We start from the raw sequence: 12,240 nt of genomic DNA, 5'->3' as shown, positions 1-12,240 counted from the left end.
TAACAGATTTTCAATGTTTTAAAGTGCATTTTGTTTTACGACTTTGATATTGTAAGCTTAGTACAAAATATTTTGAAGGCACATATTAAGCTTTTATAAGTGTGAAATATACTGAATTAATCTCAACACAGCAAGCTTTTTCTCAATTGCAGCTTTTTAGAAGTATCATCTGTAGCTTCCCTTAATAGATGAACTAAATTATTTACTTCAAATGGTACATCTGTTGTAGACAAAGCAAATTCAGGGAAAATACACTTAACCATGGGTTGGACATGAGGGAGAGCAATATACACAGCACATATGATATTTAAGATTACAATTTCACTTTATGCTTAAATAATTGACACTTCCAATCTTTCCTTTGCTAAGAAGGAATTACATAGACCGTACTTTTAAAATAGTTAGCAAATACAGTATCCCATTCCACTTTATCATTAGGTTGATTAGGTTGAGTACTGCATCCAATTCTGGGCCCCTCAACTCAAGAGAGATGCTGAGGTGCTGGAACGTGTCCAGAGAAGGGCAACAAGGCTGGTGAAGGGCCTGGAACACAAACCCTATGAGGAGATGCTGAGGGAGCTGGGGTTATTCAGCCTGGAGAAGAGGAGGCTCAGGGGGGACCTCATTGCTGTCTGCAACTACCTGTCAGGGAGGTTGTATCCAGGAGGAGGTTGGTCTCTTCTGCTAGACAACCAGCAATAGAACAAGGGGACACAGTCTCAAGTTGTGTCAGGGGAGGTCTAGGCTGGGTGTTAGGAGGAAGTTCTTGCCAGAGAGAGTGATTGGCATTGGAATGGGCTGCCCAGGGAGGTGGTGGAGTCACCGTCCCTGGAGGTGTTCAAGAAAAGCCTGGATGAGGCACTTAGTGCCATGGTCTAGTTGAATGGATAGGGCTGGGTGCTGGCTTGGACTGGATGATCTTGGAGGTCTTTTCCAACCTGGTTGATTCTATGATTCGTTTCTTTACTGTCCAGATATTTCTTCAAAAAGAGAAAAAGTATTGTCTAGATCCCTCAAAATAAATTACAGCACTGTCTGGATGCCCTACTTTCCTGTGAATGAAGCATATAGTTACCTTTATGTATAAAAGAACAAATTAATCTGTCTTCAGGTAAAGAGATTGGTAAGATATGCTTTTTAACATTATGACAAATATCTGCATCTCTTTTTATTTAACTTTTCTCAGTCCTTGCACCTGCAAAGAGATTCAACAGTGTGACCATCTCTGCTGGTTACCCTAAAAGGACAGCAGTGTCTGAATTAGTAGTTTCTTCCATAACCAGAGCCTTACAGTCAGCGAAAGTACAAGATTCACAGAGTCAGCTAGATGATGTGTGCTACGGGTGAAAACTGAATGCTGTAATGCCAAGTTGCAGATTTCTGCTGCGAGATGCTCAGCAGGAATCTCTATGGATCTCTAGAAAATAATATTAAAATGTATAGGGTTATCAAATAAGTATCCCAGTTAATTATTTTAGGAGATATTAACAGCCTAACATGGAGCAGCTGTCATGAACTTGGATTCTGTTGCATTACTGAAAAACCTGAAAACACCAGGAAGCTGTCTCCAGCTTGCAAACATCAGCAAAACCATGTACTGAAAGCCACCCAAGCCATGCTGACCATTCATCGCCTCAGGATCTCCTGGAAACAGGAGGACTTACTTGTTAGGTTGCTGCTAAGCTCCATTCACACTTCCTCAGCATACACTTCTGTGAGCACCAGCACCTAGTCAAGCATTTGCTGATTTCTTTTTCCTTAGGCTCCATGAGACAAAGATAAAAGATACACACATGTACTTTCCTAACCCAAATACTTCTGTTGCCTAATTTAATTGTCATGCAGGCCTTTGGTGAGATGAACTGACAAAACTCGTTCTCTGGCAAGTGACATAACTGTAATTCAAACTACTTGCTTTTTGTCCACAATTTGGAGATTTGATTGTCAGTGCTTCAAGTCCAGAAACCATAGAAGCATTTAGTGCAACTGATGTCACCTACCTGGACCTGAGTAAGGCATTTGGCTCTGTCCCACATGACATCCTGGTCACCAAACTGAAAAAACACAGATTTGATGCATGGAGCACTGCTGGATAAGGAATTAGCTGGATGGCTGCACACAGAGAGTGGTGATCAAGGGCACAATGTCCACCTGGAGACCAGTGGCGCCCCTCAGGGGTCAGTGCTGGGACCAGTGCTGTTTAACATCTTTGTCAGTGATAGGGACAGAGGACTCAAGTGCACCCTCAGCAAGTTTGCAGATGACACCAAGCTGTGTGGCACAGTCAACTTGCTAGAGGGCAGAAATGCCATCCAGAGGGACCTGGCCAGGCTGGAGAGGTGGGCCCAGGCCAACCTCATGAAATTCAACAAGGCCAAGTGTAAGGTCCTGCACCTGGGTCAGCACAATCCCAAGCACAGATACAGGCTGGCTGGAGAATGGCTGGAGAGCAGCCCTGAGGAAAAGGACCTGGGGGTCTGGGTTGATGAAAAGCTCAACATGAGCCAGCAGTGTGCATGTGCAGCCCAGAGAAAAACTGTGTCCTGGGCTGCATCAAGAGCAGCGTGGCCAGCAGGGTAAGGAACACAGTCTCAAGTTGTGCTGGGGGAGGTATAGGCTGGATGTTAGGAGGAAGTTCTTCACAGAGAGAGTGATTGGCATTGGAATGGGCTGCCCAGGGAGGTGGTGGAGTCGCCTTCCCTGGAGGTGATCAAGGACAGCCTGTCTGAGGCACCTAGTGCCATGGTCTACTTGACTGGCTAGGGCTGGGTGCTAGGTTGGACTGGATAATCTTGGAGGTCTCTTCCAACCTGGTTGATTCTATGATTTTATAACACAGTTATCCTTGATGAGATTTCCTTTTGCTTCATGATTGTAGCAATAACTTATAGTTACTTTCTCTTATTGAATCAAATGTGCTAAAAGTAATTTACAGCTATATCCAAGAGACCTACTCCATATATTACTGAAACTTAATTTGTTCTAAGTCAAAAGTCCTCAGGATGTTAAAGCCTAAAGCAAACTAAAAACCATGTATGGCATTGAACCCGCAGAGACAAATATCCTCCTGGAATCAAGTATATATCTTTAAATATTAAAGCCATTTAAAAGCACTATAAGACCATAACTGGAATAAAATATTCTGATTTTATCCAGAGCAACTTAAAAGCATTCTCCTCCATAAAGTTTAAGTTTTAGTTTTATTTGGCTTTTCAATACATACATATTTTATTAATTTTGTCATTTCCATCTAGATTTTATTTAACTTCTTTTTTTCTCAGCACAAATAAAGAGCTGTGTTTACAAGGAACAGAACAGCTGTCATGAGTGAATTATCAGGCTGCATTTATTTCCTGTTTGACTCTAAATATCCTTCTTCCACTACCTTAAGCCAAGTGGCAGGTACTAATGGAGAAAATTCTGCAAGGTTTGTCAGAATTATTTATAACACCTATTGAGTAAGTTTGAACTTCCTCCACAGAGGAGAACTGCTGCTGAGGGACTGGAACTGTGAGTTTCATGGATTATTTTCAGCTGACAGTGAACCTCTGCTTCAGCTACTGAAGTGCTAGATCCCTTTCAAGGAAGTGTTAAGTACAGCTTATAATTATTCAGCACTGAGAGATGAAGTAGTCCTTAAAAATGCTTGTGACACAAGCTTATTATTTGGCAAATAATTAAGCACCTAGGAAAGTAACACTTAGGTATGTCTGATTTCTCTGTGGTTTCAAATTTTCCATCAACTCAGAACCTTTTCTATGGGATATTGATAGTGTTTCATAACCATGGACGGCTACTCCTAGTGCCTTTCCCTGTTTCTAAGGAGTCCACTCTCAGAAGTCTACAAATAAAGCCTATTATTTTTCTGCCTTTTCCCCAGTGCAGTTGCATATCATTTTATAAAAAGCATGTATGGAAATTAATGTATATAGTCAAATAAAAAGCTACAGTGTAGAACAGAGGAGCAGATGAAAGTGCTTCATGCCCCATTAAAGGGTTTGAATTCTACAACTGTTTCCAGCTGATTGTTATGCTGTAAATAAAGATTCAAGGTGCCGTCAGCTTGCATGTTTGCGTGTGCTTCATTGTGCACACATAACTCTAGAATGATACAGGCCTTCCAATCAACTCACAAGAAGTAATAATATATATAACACAAAAAAGGGTATCTCCCACTGCAAGAAATTGGAAAGGATCAGGCTTATAAAAAGAAAAGTGCTGTTGCTAAAGTAATGCCTGAGATTTCATTTTTAAGTAGCATAAATTGTTCCCCAGACCAGGCTCTTCTTTGGTCCTTGGCTGTATTACTGAACACACTATGAGGTATTTAATGCTTGAATCTTTTTTTGACCTTACTTTTGATCTTTCTTTTTGTTGGCTTGTTTGTTTCTGGGTTTTTTTCCCCATCTCTGTGTGCGAAATTAGGTGGAAGACTACCAGCAAGACCGTTACTTAGCTTAGTAGGATGTACATTACAACAGAAAGTTGCATTAGGAGGAAGCTCCTAACCAATTCTCTGTTAGTTCCTATTCCTAGTCTAACTGTAGGAAATTTAAGGTGGCTCAGCTGCTGTTGAAGTCTGTCTTTCAGAAAGGTGGGGAAGAAGAGAATATCACAGATAAGATTTTTAGGCTACTAGTTGAAGCTGAGGTCTTCCTCTGTTTGGATATGTAAGCAGTGAGTCAGTAAATTCATCAGAACAAAATTCAGGGCTCAAGCATAGTCTTAAAATAGAAAGCATGGTTATTTCCATGTGAGCTGCAAAAACTCTGTGCTGAACCTTTGCTCCTAAGTCTGCAGTACTTAGTACATTATAAAACTAGGCACTATTAATTTTTTATCTTACAAGTTAAATCTCAGGAACTATTATACCCTTTAAAGCATGCAACTTCCTTCTGGGACTTTGTTAATAAAAGTAACATGTACTCAGATGGCTTTTCTCTCTGCTTTACTCGGTGTGGTAACTGCTATACCATAGCAATTACTTTTATCCATACATCAATTCACATGTAAGAAAATTACTGAAATAATTTGAACTTTGCAACGTCTAAAAGTGCATGCTCAGGCTCAGCAGGAATGAGCAAATCTGCTTGCAATCTAAACTATTATTTCTAATCTACTAATGAGTTCAATTAACTCAGTTCCAGACTCCCAACAGTGCTAGCTCTGTGCAGAACAAAGAACCTGTATTCTTTGGTAGGAACAAGGACGAATGTAACCACGCAAGCTAATTTCAGCCTCCAATGATATACTGCATTTGTTCCTTAAGGATTTGCTTTCCAGAAGCTGAAGAGACCTTCTTTGTGTGCTTATCTCTATACATTTCAGTGCAGATTCAGACTACAGAATATTGGTCATCCTATTTAAAAAAGTAATTATCTTTGCAGTTTGCTATGCAAGTGAGCTCACTAGGAAGGTCCGAGTGGCAAGTATAGTCTCTCTCTGGCACACAGTAAATATCTTAATTTACAAATTGTTTTTAATGGGAAAGTGTCAAACTTTAATACAGTGTTATGCATAACATTGCCCAACCAGCAAGCAGAGTCTCAGCCTGTCTTTTTAGCTTCACACAAGTTTAATATAAAGGCCACCAGGTTGAAAAAATGTGCCACTCTGAGTCTGAATTTCAATCAGTCATAGAATCAACCAGGTTGGAAGAGACCTCCAAGATCATCCAGTCCAACCTAGCACCCAGCCCTAGCCAGTCAACTAGACCATGGCACTAAGTGCCTCATCCAGGCTTTTCTTGAACACCTCATGTAGGCTTCATTAGTCCAAAGACGAGAAATTTGAATCAAAATCATTTACTAGAAATCAAAATTAAGGCTACAGGGAGTGAAACTCAAAACATTAAAAAAAGAAAGAATAAAAGGTGAAAAGTAAATTTAATTAAAGTAATTCTGTTTTAAGGTATTATTCTAGCAAAACTGATATATATATAGATATAGATATATCCATAGTGGCACATTAACTACCAATACATTTACAAATATTTACTTTAAATTGATTCCATTTTCTAGCAAATCCCAGGTCCCTGAAAGTCACACAGGATGGTTTGTCCAAGTCTACTCAGTTAAGATTAATTTAACTGAATCTGGAAACATTTTTGTAACGTGTGAGCCCTTTTCAAGTCACTGAGGTCTGCAATGCTTTTGAAGTTGTGCGTTTAACTTGGGATCGCTACCATCACTTGTGAAAGTATCCCTAAGAACTGTATTGTGTGGATGGGAAGCTGCTCAGGGAAATCTTCCCTGTTACTGCTTTCATCAGCTTTTTACAGAACTGGACTTGCAGGCACTCAGGGTAAGTGATCCTGCCTGACAGTATCATCTCTGAAAAATGGGCCACTGGTACCAGTTTCATTTGCTATTGTTTTAATTCCTCGTTGCTGTCAAATGGGTAGGCTTCCTAACAGTAGATACTCCAAATTCTTGATTGGAAAGGTTTAGTATGTGAATTGCATGCTTCAGAGGAAACTTTAAGCAGTGTGTCAAACATGCAAATTTGCAAGGAGAGGGAAACACAGAGTTATGTCCACAAAATAATCAATATGACTGCAGACCCCTTAAATGTAGTTTGGAAACAAGGCATACACTGCAAGCTCCAGCAGCATTGAAGCAGTTTTGGCAGACATCTTCACAAGACCATTCTGCTTAGAAACAACTCAGAGGCCAGCATGCTGAGATATAAACTGTAAGTTACTAGTTAACTGTGATATAATATGCATCTTAAAATTCTTTCAAGAAGAACAAATTTAATTGAAGTCAACCCACATTAAGGATGATTGCCAGTAGTACTGCCAGCAACAATAATCACAAACAAAGCATCAAACATTGCACAATAAATCACAGCTTTTAATGAATTTACGTATTTGCAGGCCAGATAATAGTATACTGAATCATCTTCATGAGCATTTAATTCCAAAACAGCCTATTTTTTTCTGTGATAGAGCACTCAGCATGATTATCTCCATGTGGCCTGTGGGGGAAGAAAATCCACCCTTCTGAATATTCTTATGACTTTATACTGTGGAGATCAGGAAAGTGAGGGGGAACAGAATTAGGCAGACTCTTCAGATGAGGGTTACATTTGACCTTTAGAATCTTACCTGCTTTAATCTTGTTGCTAAAAGGCTTAAGAGCCACACATGATTCTAATGATGTGCAGACCTTCATCTTATGTCAGTTATAATTGCACACAACCCACAAATTTCTAAAATGCAATTCCAAGCATCCTCTTCCTTATTTACTTTTCCCATTAGACTTACCTGGTTTCATCAATATAAACTGCCTCCAGTACAGATGCTGCATATTCAATATTCTTTTTTAAATCCACCACATTAATGTCACCCTTCTCCAGCTGCTTTACCAGGCATCTTAATCTGTGAAAAATAAAATAAATATATCAGTGCATAGCTTATAGCAAATAATTTCCATTTGAAACCTTGGAACCAACACAACAGCCAGTGTAGAGACGAGATATCACCACTGCTACTCTCGTCTTGTTTAAAAGAAAATATAACTGCATTTATAACACATGCACCAATGATGAACTGCATGTTTGCACAGCTTAGTGAAGTTGTAAGATCTGTTTTAAAAAGGTATAAACATTCCAGTAAGTTAGAGAGGGCTCAGTAACTACCATCACAGCCATTCCACACTATTTTGTGAAGTTATTACTATTCCCAAGTCTCTAATACCTTTTAAATAACAAATAAATAGAATCATAGAATCAACCAGGTTGGAAGAGACCTCCAAGATCAGCCAGTCCAACCTAGCACCCAGCCCTATGCAGTCAACTACACCATGGCACCAAGTGCCTCATCCAGGCTTTTCTTGAACACCTCCAGCGACAACAACTCCACGACCTCCCTGGGCAGCCCATTCCAGTGGCAAATCACTCTCTCTGGCAACAACTTCCTCCTAACATCCAGAGACGGTGTGAGCTGCAGCTTTAAGTCACAGCCCTTCCTTGATGGGATGTAATGGAGATACCACTGAGAACAGCCTGAAGGCAAGGCAGGCAGCAATGGGCTCCCACTGCTGCCTCCCATCACCCCTCTGGGTTGTCCCCAGCATCCCCACCATGGCTTGCTCTGGTCCCCAGCTCATGGCACGATGCCAATAAGGTCACATTCCTTTTATGGCCCACGCTGTACCTCCTTGCACATGTTCCCTTTGTGTGTCTGTCCCCCATACTTTTTCTGTGCTTAGAAGGTCGACTACATTTTTTTCACATCCATTATACAGTGATTTTGTTTGATGAAAATGTATTTCATTTTCATTTAGGCATCCATGTTTTGCTGCTGAATTTGCATTTCTTATTAGCGTGAGTTCATGTGGAGCTCCACTGTTCTCTATTTACAGAAAATTAATCATCACACCAGATGAAAGATGGTGCCTATAGCATTAGAAAAATACAAATATTTTCCCAAATATGCTTTTACTTTTAGTTTTGAGAACTTTATTTTACATTACAAACACGTATACACCCAAAAGGGATTTTGTAATGCGTCTCATTAACTCCGTAGTAATACACTCATGCAGATAAACTTCTGGAATACCAGATTTTTCCTAAAGTATGTAATGAGAAGAACACTTCTGACGCAGATTGATTTAACCATAGAGTAGTCACAGAACTGCAATGAAATGGAAACCTTAAGGAATAACTGTGTAGAGTTGTGACTAAACCGATGATAAAAGAAGTATGAGTATTCTCCTTCTTTCTGTGCCATATCTCTGAATTGAAATAACCTGCAGTTTTATATCATGTAAGAAAAGATTTTTGCAACTTATGAGACATGTCAGGAGGAAGTTCTTCCCACAGAGAGTGATTTGCCATTGGAATGGGCTGCCCAGGGAGGTGGTGGAGGCACCGTCCCTGAAAGTGTTCAAAAAAAGCCTGGATGAGGCACTTAGTGCCATGGTCTAGTTGACTGGCTAGGGCTGGGTGCTAGGTTGGACTGGATGATCTTGGAGGTCTCTTCCAACCTGGTTGACTCTATGATTATTATTTTAACATAACTTTTATATATATGTGTATATATGTGTATGAAACATGAAAAAAAGGCACAAAACAACAATTTAGTTTAAAAGTAAATTGGAACTGAGCCAGGACTATGATGACTTTAAATGAAGAAATCATATTTACAACATGAAAAAGCTTATGTAAAAATATACAATGTGTTATATAATGTTGTCTTATATACTATGTATTATTTTATTAGGCATATGCAATATTTGATTTGAACTAACTGAAATGTATTAACTAAAACTGTGATATTCAGATACTCAAATATCTCATAAACCTGTAAAATACTTTTCCACCATACAATCATTTTCATTCTTCTTCCATATAGTTATTTGCCCTAAGTGTAATTATGTCCAACCTGCATGGACAACTTAAGCAAACAGAGCCTCAAGTTTCTATTTCTCCAAAGTCTTCATTCAATTCAAATTTGCATAGAACATGCCACAGGTGAGTCTCTTCACAACCATACTTACTTGGCGTGTTACAAAGCGCACTGTGTATCAATGGAATGGAAAATTCAGTGTTAAAAACTTTCTCAGAAGAGCAAGTGGGTGGATGAAATACCATGGGAGCAAATCTCCTGCACATAAATAACCTTATGCATGGGGAAGGAGTTCCAGTACACAATACCATCCACTTCAGAGGTACGTATGGACTGAAGAAGTTAACTCACAGACGCTCACCTGTCTGTATCTAATACATGCACTGTAACTCTCCTGCGATATCTCCTCCTCAATGGTGCACACACACACACATAACCCATCCTGAGCCCAATGCCAAAACACCCAGGTGAGTTTGGCATCATCATCACTATTTTCAAATAGCTGTAGGGTGGTTCTATCACTTGTATTGTTTTCTCTGTGTTTGACTGAGCATGTCTCTGAATTGTACTTTTTAAAGTGTAAGCAAAAACTAATTGCAAAATGCAACACTTCACAGCAGGGAGCCAAGCTATGGTCAAAAAACAGTAGCTCAATATAGCTCCAAATTCTTTCTAAAACTCTATTCAGGGCATAGATCATATGACAGATATGTGGAATCATTTTGCACTTGAAGGAGGAAAGGAATACCTTGAGCTGCAGTAGTTCATAGATTAGGAGGAATGCAGAGCACAGCAACTGGCTGGACAATCTGTAAAAGCCACTCAGTCAAAATTAAAGAGACTCTGAAGAGGTTCTAGAATCATAAATGGACACATAATTCAATGACAACCAGTGAGCTTGTCATCTCATGCATCCATGCTTTGTGGAGATGTCCTCAAGGGTCTCTGTAGCAGACTCAGTGCATATCTATCATACAGTCACAGGATAATTCTGATTGGAAGGGACCCCCCATCTCATCCAAGCGCTTGCTCAAAGTAGGACTCACCTAAAAGCTAGGTATAACCTCAAAGTTAGATCAAATTTCTCAGAGATATTTCCACTCAAGCTTTGAACACATGGAGATTTCTCAAGCCTCATGGGCAACCAGTTTCACTGTTTAACCAGCCTCGTGGTGGATTATTCATTCTCAATATCTAACTGGAATGTCTTTTGTGGCAACTTGTGCCCAGTGGCCCCCATCCTTTGCTGTGCACTTCCAAGAAAAACCCAGCTCTGTCTACAGCACAACTTGCCACTAGGAGGGTGGCCACAGCAATAAAATCCTGCCACAGCACTGCTGATCAGACACTTGTCAGGTCATAACCATGAGGCTATGTCAGAAGTCACAAAAATTAACTTCCAAGTGGGCTGTATATGAATGATCTGAATATGGGTGTCATGTCATGTATTAAAGTGTCAAGGTTTAAAAGGTGACATTTAAGTACTGAAACCAACATGTTAGTAAAAAGTATGTCAATTCATAAAGCAAAGCAACGAGTGTTAAAAGACTCATAGTCCAGCATTCCTCAAGACAAAGAAAGTTTAAAAAGGACAAAGAGAAATAAAAAATAATTATTACTCCAGTTGCATTGAGCAACTCTTCATCTGCTTGGTTTCTTTTCATTAAGTATGGTAAATCAAAAACAAACCTAAGAAATACCACTAGGAAATCTGAAATGCTACTTAAAATCGTGGCTAGCTGTATTACCCTGCTTGTGAACTATGCTGCCAAGAAACAACAAGAGAAAACTAGAGGGGTTAATTTGTGGAATTAAAAACAGACTGTCTGAATTGGTTTAAAGTGCAAAGAAAATTGTATGCAGAGATAATATGACAAGACATGTAAGAAAGAAATTCATAGAGAAAAAGGAACAGATTATTTCTCTCGAGACAATGGAAAACTGCGTTTTAAAACTGGCAACCTCAGCTTGTGAGGGAGGAATAGACATCTGCAACTAACAAAGAGAGTGGGTGGAGAACCAGCTTCTGTCATATTGGGTAAACACCATTAACAGAGCTGCTGTTAAATGAATTTATTGACAGTTCAAATGAGCTCTGCTTGTACCTATCTTGAGCAATGCTGTTCCCAGGGCCAGCATCAGTCCAGCCTTCACCTCTTCAGGCAGCTAACAGCTGTGTCAGGGCCATGGGGATGATCAGAGAGCTGGAGCACCCCTCCTATGAGGACAGACTGAAAGAGATGGGACCATTCAGTCTGAAGAGGAGGCTCCAAGGTGACGTTATTGTGGCCTTTCAGTATTTGAAGAGGGTCTATAAAAATGCTGGGGAGGGACCTTTTTAGGCTATCAGGTAGTGACAGGACCAGGGGGAATGAGGCAAAGCTGGAGGTGGGGAGATTAACACTGGATGTGAGGAGGAAGTTCTTCACCATGAGAACAGTGAGACCCTGGAATGGGTTGCCTAGGGAGGTGGTTGAGGCCCCAACCCTGGAGGTGTTTAAGGTCAGGTTGGATGAAGCTCTGGGCAGCCTGCTCTAGGGTAGGGTGTCCCTGCCCATTTCAGGAAAGCTGGAACTAGATGATCCTTGTGGTCCCTTCCAACCCTGACTGATTCTATGTCCAACTTGGGGAAATAAGTTTTGAGGCCCATCCAGCAACACACACAAACCAGGGTAAAACCAGGATTTTCCTGGGAGCTGAAGTACCACATTCTTGATTAACCATATCAAAATCACAAATAATTTGTTCTCTATGTCCTCACTAAAATTTTTCCATGCTTGAATTTAAATCTTGACAAATGTACTGTAACTTTTAGGGGTTGCACCAAATAAACTGAAGACAGACTTGGGGTTATTTGAGAAGGCTTCCTATGATAGTTTCAGTAGCTA

General features: G+C 40.1%; 1 protein-coding gene across 6 annotated transcripts in view; it reads right to left on the bottom strand.

The window, feature by feature from the left end:
- PDE1A (phosphodiesterase 1A) overlaps positions 1-12,240 on the bottom strand; it is a 272,683-nt gene that overhangs the window by 53,136 nt on the left and 207,307 nt on the right. For all 6 annotated transcript variants that reach the window (XM_064161668.1, XM_064161651.1, XM_064161676.1 and 3 more), the window contains one exon: positions 7,268-7,381. In XM_064161668.1, coding sequence (XP_064017738.1) covers positions 7,268-7,381 — 114 coding nt within the window. The remainder of the gene's footprint in view (positions 1-7,267; positions 7,382-12,240) is intronic.

This window comes from Pogoniulus pusillus, chromosome 2 (assembly GCF_015220805.1).
Source record: "Pogoniulus pusillus isolate bPogPus1 chromosome 2, bPogPus1.pri, whole genome shotgun sequence".
Classification (NCBI taxonomy): domain Eukaryota; kingdom Metazoa; phylum Chordata; class Aves; order Piciformes; family Lybiidae; genus Pogoniulus; species Pogoniulus pusillus.
This window is presented reverse-complemented; position numbering and strand designations above follow the sequence as displayed.